The sequence below is a fragment of the Melanotaenia boesemani genome, chromosome 21, assembly GCF_017639745.1.
Source record: "Melanotaenia boesemani isolate fMelBoe1 chromosome 21, fMelBoe1.pri, whole genome shotgun sequence".
NCBI classification, from domain to species: domain Eukaryota; kingdom Metazoa; phylum Chordata; class Actinopteri; order Atheriniformes; family Melanotaeniidae; genus Melanotaenia; species Melanotaenia boesemani.
In genome coordinates, this window is record NC_055702.1 from 16,696,046 (window position 1) to 16,715,265 (window position 19,220).

The 19,220-nt window shown below is 37.5% G+C and overlaps 1 protein-coding gene across 1 annotated transcript; it reads left to right on the plus strand.

Annotated features, from left to right (window-relative positions):
• The first annotated feature begins 8,388 nt into the window (after positions 1-8,388).
• On the plus strand, positions 8,389-17,146 carry LOC121632542 (heparan sulfate glucosamine 3-O-sulfotransferase 2-like). The gene is made up of 2 exons (XM_041974129.1): positions 8,389-9,179; positions 15,501-17,146. Exons 1-2 carry the CDS (start codon positions 8,680-8,682, stop codon positions 16,117-16,119), a joined length of 1,119 nt encoding a protein of 372 aa, XP_041830063.1. The 5' UTR covers positions 8,389-8,679; the 3' UTR covers positions 16,120-17,146.
• The last annotated feature ends 2,074 nt before the right edge of the window (positions 17,147-19,220 follow it).

Here is a 19,220-nt window from a genome sequence, read left to right on the forward strand (position 1 = left end):
TGTTAAAGAGGCTGTCTCAAATGCTCTCAGTCTGGATTTAAAGTCATTCAGTGAAATAAGTTCTGTTAATTCCAAGTCCTTTTGTAACATGTTCCATGTGGAAGGGGCAGAGAAGACAAAGGCCCTTCTTCCCAGTTCAGTACGGGCAAATGGTACAGAGAGCAACAAATGATTATTTGATCGCAAACCATACAAATCAACATTTCCCCGTGTGATTAAGTTACAAATATAGAAGGGTAGTAGTCCAAGCATGGCCTTGTAGATAAAAGTGTACCAGTGTCCCAACCTACTGGTGGACAAAGAAGGTCAACCCACGCGAAAATACAACAATTTGTAATGAACCTCAAAGAAGCATGATAAACAGCATAAAGACATTGAGCTGAAGCATTCATATACAACAGATCTCCATAATCTAAAACGGATAAAAAAAAAAGTTAAAAAGCTATGACAAGCCGCTTTTTTCACCTCAAAAAAAAAGTTTCGACAGAAAAAAACAGTTTTGACTTTTCTCACAAGATTATCAATATGGGGTTTGAAAGTAAGAGAGTCATCAAGCAGGATACCAAGATGCCTCAATTTAATGGACACTGTGGGGATATTTTGAGGAAACTTCTTAAAATTTGAGAACAGCATTAATTTAGTTTTGTCAGCATTAAGAATTAGTTTTAGCTGCTAAAGTGTGTGCTGGACCACATCAAAAGCTTTCTGCAGACATTCAACAGCTCTAGCAGGATTTGAGCCAAAGCAGTAAATAATTGTGTCATCAGCATAAAAATACATATTAGCATCGGACACATTCTGTCCCAAATCATTAATGTACATAATGAACAATAGAAGTCCTAATATCAAACCCTGTGGCACCCTCTTGTGGACACTCACAAATTCAGGACAAAGACCGTCATATTTAATACACTAGGTCCTTTCACTCAAATAATTTGTGAGCCAGGAAACTACATGATCTCATGAAAATAAGCCTATGCTTTAAAACAACATGGTCCACAGTGTCCAATGCTTTTGACAGGTCAATAAAAAATGCAGCACAGTACTGTTTTTTATAAAGAGCAACAAATAAATCATTGATCCCAATTTATAACAGAAGTGATAGTATTGTGCTTTTTCCTAAAACCTGCAAATTTGAAAGAAGCTCAGTTGAGTATAAAAATTCTTTAAGTTGATCACACACAAGAGATTCAAGAATTTTTGACAAAACACACAAATTTGATATTGGCCTGTAGTTAGTTAAAACTGCTGGATCACCTCCTTTTAAAAGGAGGAATAACAAACGTTGACTTCCAGACTGATGGAATTTCTTTACTTTCAATGGGAAGATTAAAAAGTATTGTAAGAGTCTGTGCAACAAAATCAGCAGCCATTTTCAAAACAATAAGGCTCTATCAAGTCTGGTCAAACATTTGAGGGTCTTATGCACCTGCTGCACAGTAAAAGGTACAAGATGAAAACGATCTCCAGAAAACATTTGAAGGTTTATACAGGGAGTCGTTGAGGAAGCACCTATAGAGTCAAACAAAGAACCAGATGCCACAAAATGCTTATTGAGGCAGTTTAGGCCTGTTACATTCTCCTGGAACCTGGGGCAAGCTGGTCTGAGACTGCTATCTATGCCTAGAGCCTGGCCTGCGAGGCCTGAGTCTGTTATATCCTCTGGGAGTCTGGGCTGAGAGGCCTAAAGCCTGCTACATCCTCTTGGTGCTTGGGTTGAGAGGTCTGAGCTGGTTACACCCCCAGAATTGTCTGATAGCATCCATCAATCAATCAATCAATCTTTATTTATAGAGCACTTTTCATACAGGAATGCAGCACAAAGTGCTTTCCATGGTTAAAACAATTAACCCCCTCCCTCCCCGCTTGTGTACAAGCAAGCATACACACACATACTTGCACATATTAAAAGACTAATGTGAGGTTGAGCACAGATGAGCCTGGTAAGGAAACACTATCACAGAGAGCCGTCTGCACCGGGAGCCGCCCACCGGCCACGACCGCCAGGACACCGACCCAGGGCACACGGCCAATTGAGAGGCAGAGGAGCCACCCAACTAGGCCGAAAGAACCCGCAGGATAGAGCCGCAGCAGCCACAGCCGATGAAAGCCCCCGGTGCAGAGAGCCCCCTCCGAGGAAACACTGGGAAAATAACCTAAAAATAATATAAATAGAATAAAAGCACAAAATAAATAAAAATGGGTTAACATAGAAAAATAAATAGGCTAGGGGAATAAAATAAATAAAATGAGTAAATATTAAGTAAAAGCTAAATTAAAAAGGTGGGTCTTGAGCCTGCTCTTAAAAACATTAACATTCTCTGCAGCCCTGAGCTCCTCCGGCAGGCTGTTCCACAGACGAGGACCATACCACTGGAAAGCTGCCTCTCCATGAGTATGTGTCCTGACTTTAGGTACAGTCAAGAGGCCAGTACCGGGAGACCTCAGGGGCCGCGAGGGTTCATAAGGTAAAAGCAAATCTGAAAGATAAGAAGGCCCAAGACCATTAAGACATTTAAAAACCAATAAGAGAACCTTAAAATTGATCCTGAAACACACGGGGAGCCAATGCAGTGATTCTAAAACCGGTGTTTTAGAATCAGCGTAATGTGGAATGGGCCAAAGCCAGAAAAACTGATTCTGTCAATGATTTGTCTACTTTCAAACAACTAAGGAATAAATTCACTTCTCTTATTAAAAAGGCCAAATCAGAATATTACTTATCTGTCACAACCGAGAACCTTAACAATCCACAGAAATGTTGTAAAGTTATTAAATCTTTATTTGTAAACAAACCCCTCATGTTCTTCCAACATTTGTTCTAGAAGACTAGGTTCCAGTATGTGATAGAACTGAGGTCTTAAGTCCACAATCCTATTACAGATTGTAAAAAGATTCCCGTAAATTATCAAAAAGGCAGTTTTAAAATATATAAATGCAGTAAAATCCATTAAAAACATTTTAAACCAGAGAGAGACACTGAGCAGACAATACACATGTTGCCATCTTGGATAATAATCTCAGATTTTTCAAACAAAATCCAATTTCTGATTTTAATTTTTTTCTTTTTTTTTTTTTCTTTTTCTTTCTTCAAAACATATTAAACTTAAAATTTTGCATGCAAAATGTGTTTCGTTTTTGTTTTTGTTTTTTTTTTATGTGAATGAATGACAGCAAAAAAGGTAAATAACGCCATAACTTTTTCACCGTATAAACAGCTTCATATCTTGCATAATGATATGAAAGACAACATGTTCTCTTTCCATCTGGATCCTTATCATAAGGGATCCCCTCCTGAAAAAATCCCCTTATGTTGGTTGTCTCTTAGGAACAGCGTGTGGGCTGAAGTTGTCTTCTGCATCTCAAAGAGAGCAGCATTTTTAACTGCAGTTATATGCACAGCTTTCAGACACCGTTCTGGTGCAAAAGGAGAGCTGAGCCCACTGCTAACAATGGAAGCCCAAGTAGAAGCATTTTTGGTGCATATAAAAGGAAAAAAAAAACTATTTTATTGATTAATCACCCAGCCCTAGTTGCTAGCTAGTAAGTATTTGACATTTTCTATTTAAAACAAGCTCAAAGTAATCCCACATGCTACTCAATTGATTATTGATTTATTAAAGCTTTGTCTACTTACAAATTATAAAAAAAAAAGACATAAAGGGGAAAAAATGGCCACCTTTATCATTTTCATATTGCATCAGCATGGTGTCAAAATGATCCCCTCTGGCGGTTCTAGAGGGTATTGAAATGTTGGCGGTTATAGTGTTAAAAAAAAATTCTTGGATTCAGGCAGTGATCCAGATCACCCCCAAAATCTAATCACTTGTTCCTTATTCCATTTCAGAGATTTCCTTAAAAAAATTGATAAAAATTTGTCTATTACTTTTTGAGTTATGTTGCTAATATGAAAACATAACCTCCACCTTGGCGAAGGTAATAAAGAACACTAGATAAGCCCGGACTGAAAAAAACTGCTGCCATGTTTTTGTCTTAAGTCAAGGTTTTTTTTGCATTTTTGACAAAAGATCTTTTATTTTTACATAGTTGAGAAAATAATGTTAACTGATTAAGATAAACATATTTCTGCCATTCTCATTCACCCATCCATCCATCCATCCATCCATCCATGTATCCATTACCCATCTACCATTTCTCATTTGTCTTACTTTTACCTTCCACATTATGCTTTTCCAAGAAGAAATCTGGTGAGAGGTGAGATACACTCTGGACAGATCTTTTTGGCTGTGATCTAAAAAGAAATCACAAAAGAGACAAAAATGTTTTAAAAACCAAACTTGAAACACAGTTTGTACTCTGTAAAAGAATGCAGGGTAAAGGCAAGAATTAAACATAAAATTTCAGTGTACAGGGAGACTGGTTTTGAGTAAGTTGAATTTAACCATGTAGGATGTATAAATTATGTTTGATAATTTCTTTAACCGTATTAGTCATGTTGGCTTTAATATTTAAAAAGAAAGAATGCCCTATTTTAATTCTAAACTTCTTAAAAGTAATAATAATAATAATAATAATAATAATAATAATAATTAAAGCCGCAAGCGGCATCCATCGGGTCCGAGCGGCCTGGACCCCGCCACCAAATGTCGCCATGACAACAGGTGGTGTAATGCGTTAAGGACCCAACCTGTATGAATCCTGTCAAGTTTGGTGCAGTTCCCATGTATTCCTATGGAGATATGAGCAAACCGAGTTTCATGGCGAGAAGGTCATTTTCCGTCGGTTGCCACGGTAACACGCTTTCTGCTATTAGAAAGATTTGAATAGCGTTTGGTCCCCAACTTGTTAGGAAGCTTCACACCAAGTTTGGAGTCAGTCGCACGAATCCCCTCAGACTAGTTCGTTCAAATACGATGTGTGTAAAGTGCAAAAAATGGCAAAAAAAATGGCCGCACACGCCAAGATGGCGGGCACCCCGTTGCCATGGCAACAGGTGTTCGATTGACTTTTTTGCCCGACTCGGGGTCTTACACGTGTGTGCCGAGTTTCGTGTTCCTACGTCGAAGTAGACGTTGGGGTCCCCATTCATTTTGGGGTATTTTTTTTTCTAGTTGGCGCTGTTGAGCCAATTTTGCATTGATGTGTATGCGGACCTTAGAATATCGAAATTTTCACCAGGCTTAATGTGTGTGCCGAATTTCACAACTTTTCATGGGTGTTTAGGGGGTCATATTCAGGCTCAAAATGCTTAGAAGACGGAGAAGGAGAACAATAATAAACATTTCAGTAACAATAGGGCCTTGCCATACTTTGTATGGCTCGGACCCTAATAACATAACATTACTGTAATTTAGTAAATATAACCTGATGAGCATGGGGCATATTACAATTTGTCATTATCTACTTAACAAAGCTGTTTCCAGAGAAAATAAAAGACCACCAAACCAAGGTGTTTTAATGAACCAGTCAAAGTCCAGAACTCAGACTGACTGGAATGATGCAGCTGGACCTTAGCAGACCTAAAATAAGGGCATACCTACTTTCACGAATGCCACAATAATCTGAGACTGATACAGGAAATGATTACTTCAAGTTATTGCTTTAGATAGTTATGTTATAAAATTAAAGAACGGACTCTGTTTTCACGCACATTTCTTCCTAAATTTGCTAAAAAATGAAAAAAAGAAAAAAAAAACTCAGTTGAAAATGAAATGTTATGGTAAACAAGAGGCCCCAAATCTCATCACTTCGAACATAAAAGTGGAAAAATTCAGCGTAGAGCCGCCCTCTTTGTTCTATAAAAGAGCAGGAGCTAAACGCGATCTATATAATGTTTTCCTTCGTTTTTAAATATGCTCTTCAAAAAGACTTGTTTGAAAGATGAATATATTATGTACAGTTTATGCCAACTTACTGTTTTGTTTTCGAGTTGCTGTCTTTTGAGATACGTACAGCTGTATCTTGAATGCTTCTCTTTTTCTTTCTCTTTCACTTTTACTGTAATATGACGCTGTGTAGCAGCAATGTTATTATTTAGCAAGCAGGTGGCAGTATTGTCATTATTGACCTTTCATGGGACATCCCTTCCTTTACTAGACCTACATATTATCTGTGTATTTAATTTCTCAGCAGTAACATGAATATACAGTGGAAGCATTTTTTTTCCACCTTAAATGATTTAATATGGCCTTGTTTGTCTTTTGAATTCACATAATGTATTATCAGTTCATTTTTATTTGTTTCATATCGTAATATTTTCTATATATATTTCTTTTATACTTGCAATAAGTATAAATGAAATATTGAGAAACAAATATGAATATTTACAGCTGCAATGTGTTTCTTAAAAAATTTAGTAACGTTTCAGTATTAGTATATTTCTTTTTACTGTCAGCAGCTATGAATTAATCTCTAATGTTTTGTCTTTTTTTTCTTATTAAAACATTCATTTTGAAACCCAAGCAACACTTTGACTGCATATCTATCAGTAAACAAAGGAGCTTTTTTTCCAAATGGGTGTGAACTGAATCTGTGGACATGATTTGTTATCCACCTGTACTGTAAAGTTGTTGTGATCATCTTTATCTTCCCTCAGCTTCTGATCAGAGTTAAGACAGACTGACATCCCCCCACCTCAGGCTTCCCTTAGTCTGACAAATGGGCTACACTGCTGATGGAGTGGTCAGTGAGTAAATGACCTATATTTAAAGAACTCTGAAAGACAGTTAACATTATGAAAAATGTACTTGCATGGTATTCAATGTCATGTTGTTTCTTTTCCTTTAAAGGTCATGATGTTTTGCTGCTTTGTCATCTTAAGCCAACCCTAAAACTTCAAGCATGAATCTAACTCCAACATTTCACATACTCTTGCTTTTTCTTTTTATTTTTCTTTCTTTTTTTTTGTATTGGTGGTATTGAAATAAGAGTTATACTTTCTACCTCAGTCATAGAACTGTCGGTCTGAAAAGCTTACATTCTTCTGTAATAAGCAAAAACAAGACATATGTTCTGTGAATGACTCTAAGGATAAACTGATTTTAGTATTTTTGATAGTTACAGTGAAAAGCTGAGCTGTGCTCAGCAGAGAGAGACGATTATAACATTTAATCACCGGGCCCTAACGCTGAGCTTTGCAGGCTTCTCGCCCCAAGGTTTGATTTACCCGCCCTCTTCCTGAGGAAAAATCTCATTCACTAGACGGATTGCTGAGCGGGTCTCTCCGACTAGCCCCTATAAATCATTCTTTAATCAGAGGCCTGTGAGATTGGGCCCAGACACCCGCAGGAGCACCGCTGTGACATCTCAACTCCTCCCCATGTATCTCTGCAGTTCTAGGAGCTTTTACCTTCCTCTGTTTTCCACATTGGGCTTCTCTGCATTTGTATCAGTCATCAAGAAACTCAGAGGGATGACCACACACCGATGATTAACACTTCTAGAGGAGGGTGATGCCAAACAAGATCTGAGGCAAAGTCTGTAGAGCTCATGCTCCTCTGCTACTGTCTAACATGACCGTTTGAGGTGAGCTTGGATGTGATTGGGAATATAGTATTGAAATTTGTATTCCTTAAAGATAGTTATTACTATTTGATGTCATATGACAAAGTTGTTGTAACCCCCATTTCCATCCCTAATCTGCTTAATGTATTCATTAAACTTGGTCATTGCATACCCCGGGCCATGCACTATCTGAAATATTGATTTACTCTACATATAGACACAAAGTTGGATTTTTCCCTGCAGGGACCGCAGGTTTAGCCAGGTCATGTCTGGCTTTCAAATGTAAGGGAACCTTAATATTTTTGTGAATATTTGCAACATAAGTTTCCTGTTAAATACTTAACAGAAAAAAGATAATAATAAAAGATATTATAATAATAATAATAATAATAATAATAATGAAAACATTGGGTTGTTTTTATAAGGACAGCCTTTAAAAGCTTATCTGAGTGACATGTTATTGTAGCAGTTAGACTCAGAGACACTAAAGTCACCGGTGAGCTTCTTTGATAATCCAGAACAGGTAGCTGCAATTATGAAATACAATGCAAACAGTATTAGGGTACTGTAATATTGCAATTTAAAAAATAACACACTGATCAAGAAATTCATACTCAAAGTAACTTGGAGTTGCCATTGGCCGCTTTGAATAATTGTCATTATTGCCTAAATGGAATACTTTTTAAGTGATCAAATAGTTAAATTACATATTCGGTTAAATGCTCTTTAATATTCGCTGTTGCTCTGCGTGCAGCCCTGTGATGTTCAAAAACAGAAACTTTGAATGAGATGAGAAGTATTTTTTCCTAATGCAAAGGTGCTCTGACGTCATTGTGTTGAAATATTTTTCTGTCCCTCTGCCTGTTTGGAGCTGACAGTCCGCTCAAGTTACCAGAGAGCGCGCTCCGCTCCTGCTTCCCACTCGTGCGTAATGACTACGGAGACTTCAAGGAGTTTTAAGAGAGGATGTCAAATCCAACCTGAGTCCATAGCGACCAGACGCGTTCTCTTTAGTGTCCTCAAGAAGTGGGAATGTGGAGTATTAATGGATTGTATTATTCTGCTGCGCAGTGAAGCGATGGGAGAACTTTTCTGATTTCTGATCTCTTTCTGATTTCTGTCAGGGGACAGTTCAGCCACTTGTGCAAGAAAACAAATAGAGAGGATGGGACGCAAAATCAGTTAGAAAACCATGCGCTGTTCATATATGGAGAGATGGCATGCGTGCTCCTCTTCAGTCGACTTGTCCCCTTTTCGCACCGGCTCAAAGGAACGTCAGTTTGCTTGTTATCTCTTTTTCTTTCGTATTTGTGCTACTGTGCACTACTTCCCAACGATACCGTCATGCAAAAGCCAGGTGATCCAACGCCCAGCTGTCAGCCAGCCGATGGAGCCAAACGGCGCCTCCAGAAATCATTGTCCTGTCTTGCACCAATTGATGCAAGAACGAGTAGCGCAGATGGAACATCTCAGCTGAAAACGGACCAAAGACATCCTTCCACTCCTCACGTCGTCAGGAATGACACGCCCAGTCCTCCCGTGAGTCATTTAAAGTTTGGCAATAAAAAGTTACCAAATGCGATCATCGTTGGTGTGAAAAAAGGGGGAACGAGAGCTGTTCTGGAGTTCATAAGGATTCATCCGGACGTGCGAGCAGCTGGAACAGAAACTCACTTCTTCGATAGGAATTATGACAGAGGCTTGGAATGGTACAGGTAAGAAATCACCTGCAACATCGGTTATATTGGTTAAATAATCCACATGACACAAAAAAAGGTAATGAGGCATGGAATAATTTTATTCTGATAGTGGTATCAGTAAATATTGAGTTGATCAAAGAATAGCAGAATAGAGGTCATGACAGTGTCTAGGTTTTTATAATTAATGATCAACTATATGTTCATATCTGTGTTAATATGCCCGTTTTCTACCATTTTTAAAGGGATGATGAGAATGGTGTACCAAGTTGGGATGGCGTGTAAAAACAGAATGCAGTGATTTGCCAAATTTATTAACCGAAATTTATTCACAGTAATAAAAACTTGTCATGTTGAAAGTGATATATTTAATTAATTCATCATGACTAATATTAGCTCATCTTGAATTTGATGGGAGTAACATGTCTCAGAAAAGTTGGGACAGGGCCATAAAAGGCAGGAAAACCTTCAGTGGTACTACAAAGAATTGCCCGTAATTAGTTAGTTTGATTGGCAACAGGTCAGTACCATGATTAGGCATGAAAATAGCTGCATCTACAAATTGTGGAGTAATTTTTAAATAATGTTCTTATTAAAAAATGCCAAGAATTTCAATATTCTATCATCCACAATGAACAATATTATCTAAAGAACTTGAAAATCACATTTGTGCTGTAGAGAGTAGGCTGAAATTTTGTATTAAATGCATGTGATACTTGTCTTTGAATACCATTAACCATGCCATCCACAAATACAAGTTAAAGCTCTATCATGCAAGGATGAAGTCACCATCTTCTCTGGACCACAGCCTATTTACAATGGACAGAGGATGGGAAACTCTTCTGTGGTCCTATAAAACAAAAACTGGAATTTGTTTTGAAATTATGGACACTGTGTCCTTTAGACTACAATGGCAACAAAACTGCCCACTTATTATTAGATTCTTATACAGCTTGCCACACTTACATTGAATTAAACAGAATTGAATAAAAAATCTAAACTAATTGGAATCAAAGGTGAATCATTTCAGGAAATCTGCTGTCAAATCCGTCCCTGTGTCTACGGTTCAGTAAAAGTTCCAAAAATAAATGAATTAATAATAAACTAAGCCTACTAAGAGGCGATGGGTGTCCTTGCTGAAACCACCTACTCATCCAGCTTGTTCTCACTGGCAGCTCAGGCTGTTCATGCTTGTCAGGAACCTGCTGCATCAGATGTGAAAGCAACGTACATCCAGTGTGTCACTTTTGGATGCACAAGGTTTCCACAGCTGGTCATAACAGCTGTAGAAAAAGGAAAATGTCTGCAAAGCTTTTCACATAAAAATGTATTTAAACACGTATCTGTGTTGTTTTCCTAATCTTAACCAAGTACATCAAATATCAAACCTGATCTAAATAATTTTATTGTCCAACATTATACAAGAAGGGAAAATAAAAACATAAAAAAAGATGAATATAGCAATGTCAAACTTGGTCTCCTGTTTTTGAATCAGTATCCTTCCCCATCTTCCCCTTCAACAATCTGTGTAAAGTGTTGATAACATAATACAGAGACATTTTCCTGTTACTAAAATGGCACAACTGACACATCATTGACCACAGCTGTGGGGCTGTTTTCTAAGAATTGGAAAGTGATGCTATTGGTGCACCACATTCACTCAAAACTAATGTGAGAGGTTCTTGACAAAGCATTAATCTGTGATAAGTTGGGAGTGAGAATGTATTGGCTGACCAGTAATAATACAGCACTGGTAACTAATAGGTCACAGAGGGAAACAAAAAGGCCACTTACAACAACCAACAGCATCAGTATCTGGCTCAGGTGAACATCAGTTTGCTTCAGTTGGCAACTACCATGTTGTACCCTACCTGCAAGCTACCGTGAGCTCTCTAAAGCCAGTAAAAGACTTAAAGTCTTATCTTGACTCTTGCCTTATCTCTTGCTCCGTCCGTTTCTATTTTCTTTTCCTCTCTTCCTCTTGTAATGTCTTCTTGCGTTTCATTGCTGAATCAGCCACGGCGTACGTCCATAACAGCTGGTTTGTTTATATCAATTTGCTAGCATGTGACGTGGTGTGTAAAGCAAAATTCAGCTGCAAAGTCACGCAGCATTTCGGAATAAAACGCTGTGAAGTGCAGTTTCTTAGGCTCAAGATGCTGCTGGGGAGTGTCAGCTCCAGAAATGTGCATAACGTCACTGTGGATTCCATGACAAATGCTCACAACACTAAAAGAAAAAGAGTCAAATGTTCACAAATCATTTTATAATCGGTATTTACAGTAAAAATTGATAGTAACCAGATATACAAATATGAAATATCTTCACACATTGATTTAAAGGTGAAAAGATGTACAAATACTTTCAAAACCCAATGTACTAGTAAAATATTTATATGAAATGGATTTCTTTTGTAATTTTATCACACTTAAGGTCATACTTTATGTCACACACTGGTGAGACATATAGATGCTGCTTGTATACTCCTTTGGTTTGCCTTACCTGTCACACCCTATTTAACACTCTATTAATCATATATTATACCAATTGTTTTGAGTATTTCCATGACATCATTGCAAAGCTTTAGTTCCTTTTTAGATGAGTTGCTCAGAATAAAAACACCTACTGATTTTTTAGGGTAGTTCTGGATACTCAGTGTGTTGAGTACTTCTGGGCAGTTCTGGTATATAATGAACTAGGACTTGTGTGTATATATATATCAGGATGGCAGGACTGAGAGGTAGTCAGTCAAACTGATGATTATCTTTAAGATCACCATTTTATTTGTCAGGGAGATGTGATCCCTCTCACATGCTTAGGCCTATGTGATCTGACATGTAAAAGAATGTTTAGTTGATTTTTTTTCTTCTTCTCCTTTTTAAAAAATAAAGATTGAAAACAATCTGTGACCATTTGTCTCTTTTCCTATTATTGTGGTGAGCATTCATCTTGTGAGTAATTATCTGTGCACCACCACTGTGATATCAAACATGTCTGGAACACAGAGTTAAAAGGTCGGAAAGTTACATAGTGCGTCTTTATTCATTTACCTGACCCACTTTAAAATTAATGACAACTTTAACCACAGCTATCTTCTTACTTTTCAGTCCCATCCAAACAGTTGCAAACAACAGCACATATTTGCTAGCTGTTGGCTGCTGGATTGGTGGTTTCCTCAGTTATTTCTCTAAATCACTCAAAGTTTGGCTTTTCAACAAGTTAATGAATGAAATACCAGACAAGCTACTGGCTGTTTTGTTGCATTACTAGCCTAGAAATGTTGTGTTATTAGCTCAGGCATCATGTCCAACAGACAGCTGCTAATGCAGCTACTTGTTTTTTAGTCACTACAGCAGATTATAATATACCAGATCAGTCTTCAGCATGGATGTTACCTCCACTGGCTTCTCAGCAACCTTAATTTAGTCATTTTGTATCAAATGATCCCTCATCCCCTCTGTGTTCTGTTTAAATCATACAGCTAATAAGCCTCCCCCATTGCCCTATCCAGCTGTTTCATTTAACTAGTTATAACATCCACGCATTAAGCATATATATGATTATTTAAAGAAATTATTTAAAGAAAGAATGTGTTGTTTAAATAAATTTTAAAAAGTTAATCAATGCAGTTAAACAGACTACCAAACGCTTATCAAAATCCATATGTATAATCTCAAAGATTGTCATGTAGCCTGCAGGGGGTATGTGTATACAATAATTATAGACTGAAAGTATCACCACTAATTGGCAGTTTTCCTAATGGTTGGCAGCTAAGCCCTTTGGTCTCAGAGATGTCTCTTGGAGATGTGAACTCGAGTCTGTTACTGTAGTTTGATTGTCAGCTGTCAAAACTGCTGAAAGGTCAGATGAGGATTGTCTTCCAAAAAACACTTTTGTTATCAGGAAAGCTTAAATTATTGTTGGGAATAATGATATTCTGACCATGCAGTTATGTAATGTCTAAACAAAAAAATAAAGATCCCTGTAGTGAACTTGCCAAGCATCAGATGGTGGTATGACTGGCCAAGTCTTAGCAGTGTTAGACTCTATAGTGCAAAGCCAGGTGGGCTGGGCACTCCTGTGGAGAACAAAAAGAAATAAGTTTTAGGGAAGCCATTAGATAAATGTCTCTTTAGCCTCTTATGTGAATGAGCTGCGGCTATAGTTTACACATAATACATCACCCATTTCCCTCAGTGCAATGTCCAAATTAAGTTAAAGACTGCCTGTAAAACTTAAAAAATACTGTAATTTAAATACAACCCAGAAACATTAAAAGAAGCGGTGCAAGAGAAATAAGAATAGTCATTAGTGCAAGGCATTATTGTGACTGATGGTAAAATTTTAATGGAAAGTGGAAAAGAGTGCAGATGAAATCTCTGGTGGCGTTGTGGCAACTGAAACTTAGAAAAGGGGAATTTCCTGGTATGTTTTATACTTTCACTGCAGTGTATATCATCTGACTGGATGATGGAACTGAAATCTAAAACCAAAATGAAACAAAATGACCAAAAACGATCCCATTATAGTGTCAAAGTCCAGCCTAGTCTCATGGTAAATCATAAGTTGGGCACAGAATTGTGTCATAGTACAGGATTTATATATATATATATTTATATATATATATATATATATATATATATATATATATATATATATATATATATATATATATATATATATATATATATATATATATGAAACTGTCTTTTTCTAAGTTCTACATTTATGTCTTACCAACCTAAAACTAGAATAAATGTAAAATAGAATGAAGTATAAGAGAAAAAGGGCTGCAGATAGGAAACAAATTTGGATTTTTCCAAAATGCTTCGTAACTCCATGCCTATAGACTGTGTAGGATCATCATAGAGTTATACTCAGCCAGTCATCAGAGACAGGTACTTTTCTTAGCTTGCCTGGCAGATTCAATTTCAGAGACAGCGATGACAAGGGGCTGTTGTGCATTAAAAATCAACCACCTAAAAGAAGGTTGAAAAGTGTTCAATATTCTGAATCAATCACATTACTTTAACAGAAGAATACTGTAGATCCAGGCCATTAAACTGGAAGATTAGAGTCTCATTACTTATAAAAGTACGGTGTGAGCTAGTAAGACATCCAATTTAAGTGTTTTTGTTTTGTTTAGTTTTTTAAAGGTTATGAAAATCTTACCTTCATTTAAGGAGCTTAGTGTTGCTAATGTTACTAATGTGCTACTGATTATGTCGAACAAGGACAGCACAAACAACTACCAAAATAAACAGGTAAGGTGATTCAGAGATATTGTCAGCTCACATTTTACAAAGAGGTCAAATGGGCATTCAAAGTTATGCTTGTCCCAGTGAAGGTCATCACTGAGTAGAAATCAAACTGTTATATGACGCTATTCTCACTCCTCTTGTTTGATGTGGCGCTGCATCACCACTGTTTGGACACTGTGAACGAGCATTAAGGAGCAATGATCTTGTGTGACATACTCAAGTATCCTGCTTCAAAACTGCAGGACTTACTATGTTTTCTACCCATGTGACCTCTTTATATTTACTTTTTAGATTTTGAAAGAGGGAACAGTTATTAATGTAATTTAAGGAACCTTTCCTGTGATGGACTGCCGGCCTGTCCAGCGAGCACACTTCTTCTCACCTAGAAACGGCTGCTGAACTTGCCAACCCCTGATCTATACCTTTTTATTCCAATGCAAGGTCACCTGAGGATATCCCAGAGCTGCTACTAGGCGAGGGGTACACCCTGGACAGGTCCCTAGTCTGCCACAGGGCCAAACTCTATTCAGTAGTGTGTTATAGTTTTCAGAGAATTCACAAACTTTTTTCTTTGTGAGGGTTTACATGTTCAGATCCCTTATTTCAAACCACACAGTGCCCTACTTTGAAGACCTAGAAGTAACCTAACAGTGCTGCTCTGCTATATATGTCCTGTTTGCATTCATGATGATTTATTACTCTTGAGCAGTGCAGAGCTGATGAACAGGACAACTATCAGCAGCACAAGTCTCCAGTGACAACAGACTACTATGACTTTGCTTCATTTACATTGAGAAACTGGGTTCATGGCCAAACTGAAGCTCACTTTGGGTGGTTTTATGCCTTGCAATTCGCTTGTGTAATCCTGCCCTAATTATATCATGTATACACTTTTTAGCTTTGACAGAGTAAATGCAAGGACATTATGTCCTTTGTCTGAATATCCCTGCCTTTGTGGTAACTCAAGCAGTTCTAAGCGGTGAGATTATGCTATAAATATCACCCATATTAATGTAAATGTATATATGAAACCATTCTCTTAATAGAACCTTTACCTTTGTTTTTATCTGTCATTCAGAAGTCTAATGCCAAGGACCCTTGAAAGCCAAATCACTATGGAGAAGACACCGAGCTACTTTGTGACTAAAGAGACTCCACGCCGAATCTCTGCTATGTCCCAAGATACCAAGCTCATTGTGGTTGTCCGTGACCCTGTCACCCGAGCAATATCAGATTACACTCAGACTTTATCCAAAACCCCAGACTTGCCGAGCTTCCAGGAGTTGGCCTTCAGAAACCAGAGCCTTGGCATTGTGGACATGTCCTGGAATGCCATTCGGATTGGCCTGTACGCTCTGCATCTTGAAAACTGGCTCCGCTACTTCCCTTTGACTCAGATCCACTTTGTGAGTGGAGAGCGTCTTATCACAGACCCAGCAGGGGAGTTGGCTCGGGTGCAGGACTTCCTTGGATTAAAACGCATCGTGACCGACAAACACTTCTATTTCAACCGCACCAAGGGCTTCCCTTGCCTTAAAAAGCCAGAGAGCAGTGGATCGCCTCGATGTCTGGGCAAGTCCAAGGGCAGAACTCATGTGCAGATAGACAGAGAGGCTATCGAGCAGCTACGAGATTTCTACAGACCTTATAATGAAAAGTTCTATGAAATGGTGGGGCATGACTTCAAGTGGGAGTAGAAGCCGAACACTGTATTTTTACATGTAACAAGTCATTTGGATTTAAAATAGTTTGCCTCAAGTAAGACTGAGGTGGTCTCTAGACAATTTTAAAATTCTTTCATGTGACTCTAATGAACAAAAGCACTTGCACTTGCGGTTACCAACAACAGCATCCTGTTTGTTGCTAGCCATAGTTGTAGCTTCAAGATTATACTATTATGGTTGGACTATCTGTAGAGTATTGCTGACTAGTTTGCTGACTTCCTCATAGAAGAGGGGATTCCAAGGATTAGTTCCTCTCAAAGTCTCCCTCACTAATCAAGGCAGAGCTTAAATGCAAGACCTTGGAAAATGTCAGTGAAGTCTTCAGGGAGAGCAGTATTAAGCTGCAGCACTGTGGTGAGAAGTCCAAAATGTAAAGCCATATAGGAAGTATGAACCACGTGATTTTTTTAAGCTCAGCATGACTCAGATAAATTAGTATATGCATTAACATCAGTGCTTTGTTTGCAAAGTGTGTGTATATTTTTGTAACAAGGGTATCTTATCACAATGCTTGTCCATGAACTTCATTAAAGGAAACCCACTCCCACTCTCTGCTTTTGCTTGGTGTCGAGAAACACCAGCACTGAAAAAGCCACTTCAATGAAAAATCTGAGCCTCTTAGAAAATGGTTGGCTCTTTACCTTTTTTTTCTCTCTTTTCACATATAGTTTGTTCGGTTATGGTTCAGACCACCATTCTTTGAGGCTGATTGCATGCTGTAAGGTTGTCGTGTGCCTCAGAGCTGGCGGTAGGGGTATGAGTGGGTGTAGGTGTAAGGAATTTCAATCACTTTTCAAAGACAAACTAGAGAACACCTGGACGTGGTGGGTTATCAAATAGATTCTGGAACCGTGTGTCACAATATTGCAGTGAAAAGTTTAGATGAAGTTGTGTGAATACTAAAGCAAGCTCTGACCTTCCTGCAAAAGCAAAAGAACATTTGATGATACGTGAACATGGATTGTATTCTGTGGTTTAGAGGCATTTGCATGAAATGACATTCAAATTCCATTCAGACAACATGATATTATGGGTATCATTAAATGTATTTTTTAAAAGAGGCCACTTTATCATGTTTGTGTTAATCCAATTTTCTCGCTGTCTCACTGTTGTAGCTTTTGCTGCACTGACAAATCAGCAAAGTTATAAAGTGAAGCAAAAGGGAGTAGAAAACACTTCACTGACAGTGCTTATTGTGCTTCCTTCATTTACTACAGAGTGAAGATGAGCCTGAAAGAGAAACATAGTGTGCTGGACAGAGGCTGATAAGATGTGGTGCAGCTATGTTAGAAAAATAATTGGTTTTTAGAACATTATACATGGACAAACTATTCTAATAATCCATCAAAATGAAATTACAAGCCTGTGCAAAATTGCTTTAAAAAAGTTTAATTTAGTACATCTCAATGTAAATACAAGGGAAGAAGCTGAAAGTTTTGGGGTGTAAGAAGTAGAACTTCTTCTATTTAATATTCACGGGAATTTTCTTGACATAACAAAGCACCCCCACCTTCACTCCCCCTCTGTGATCCAGATATGTAATAACTTTTTCACCAACTTTTTAGTTGCTTAATTGATATGACAATAAATTTTTCAAAAACACTGTCACTTTGTTCAGTGGTGAGTTGTAAGAGAGGTTTTAGTTCATATGGAGATATTTGTCTAAACTCTTTTTTTTAACTCATTAATTAAATGTAGTCTGCACAAAGACATCCTTTCAATGGATTTAGTGTTTCCCATAAAATGTTATGCAATTATACATAGTATGAGAAACAAAAAAGGGCTGCCAGCATGCTTCTGAACCATCTTATAGAAGTAATTCAAGTCATAAATTTAATTTATTTTGACATGAGTTAGCTATTACAGCTTGATTTTTGCAACAATTTAGCAAAATAGTTCGGTGAGTAGAAAGAAACACTAAGACAGTGGTCTTGAGTGTGACTCCTGGGGGTGTATCAGCTAATTATACTGTAGTTTTCACTAAAATCTGGACTAAATGTATACCATAATCTATATTTTTGTCTGAGTCCAAAGCCTAAGCCTATACAAACAGGCTAATTTTTTAAACACATTTAGCCTTGATGCCTAAAAGACACCATTTGAAAGTATTTCTCAGTTGGACTATTGCATATATGCATTAGAGTTTGCAAAAGGATGCCAACTAGAAAGACAACTTTATAAATACTGCATGTGCCAGACTAGTAAATCAAAGTAAAATTGAAGTGAAAATATATTTATATTCCTTGTTTATATTATGTATATTCCTTATTAACTATATCTATTAAAAGGTTGTTAACCAGCAGCATGTTTACACTAATGAGCTGGTTTTTTTATAAGATAGCCTTTATTGTCGTTGCACTGTTAGGTACAACAAATTGATTTGCTCAGGAGCACAAAAAACGGACGTTCCCTTAAAATAGAGAAAAAATACCAATATAAAAATAGAATTAAAAACTAGGATGTGTAAGTTAAGATTTTAAGCTGCTATGGGCCTCATTAAATAAGATACTGAAAACAGGAGGAGATAGGATGCAGGTTGACTGTTGTTTAAGTGGCTGGGTGAGGGCTTTATGGCAGACTTATTTACAAGGGAAAACTAAAATCCATATTAAACAAATGTTAGTAAATGTATCAAACCCCATTGAATCAAACCCAGTTGCTGTTTAAAAATGCATTATTCCTGAATCATAATATATTTTGTGTATCTGGAAATGTTTCAAATCCTTCTGACAAGAAGGCGGGCGATGCTCCGTCAACTTCAGGTTACAAGTCACTCAGATAGATAGTATTCTCTTTCAATTTCATAAGCAGCACAGGGGTAACTTACTCAGGAGTTGTTATGTATCTTTTGACCCCCTGTGCCCCAAGCAATTTTTTTAAACTTCTCACAAAAACAACATCCTCAGATTCAGTCAGTAGCAGCTCAGCAACTGTAAAGCAAAATGAAACAACCTTCTATTCCCATGGGACACCAAGGAGAATTCTGAAATATGTTAAGTCTTTTTATCCGTAACCACAGGCCAGAGTGAGATATAAATATATTTAAAAAAACTATAAAAAAATTGCCCCTTTGC

Bases quoted from the DNA above. Each gene is read 5' to 3' on its own strand.
- LOC121632542 (XM_041974129.1), top strand. From the start codon at position 8,680: ATGGCATGCGTGCTCCTCTTCAGTCGACTTGTCCCCTTTTCGCACCGG. The intron at 9,180-15,500 runs GTAAGAAATCAC...TCTGTCATTCAG, and splicing joins AGAGGCTTGGAATGGTACAG to AAGTCTAATGCCAAGGACCC.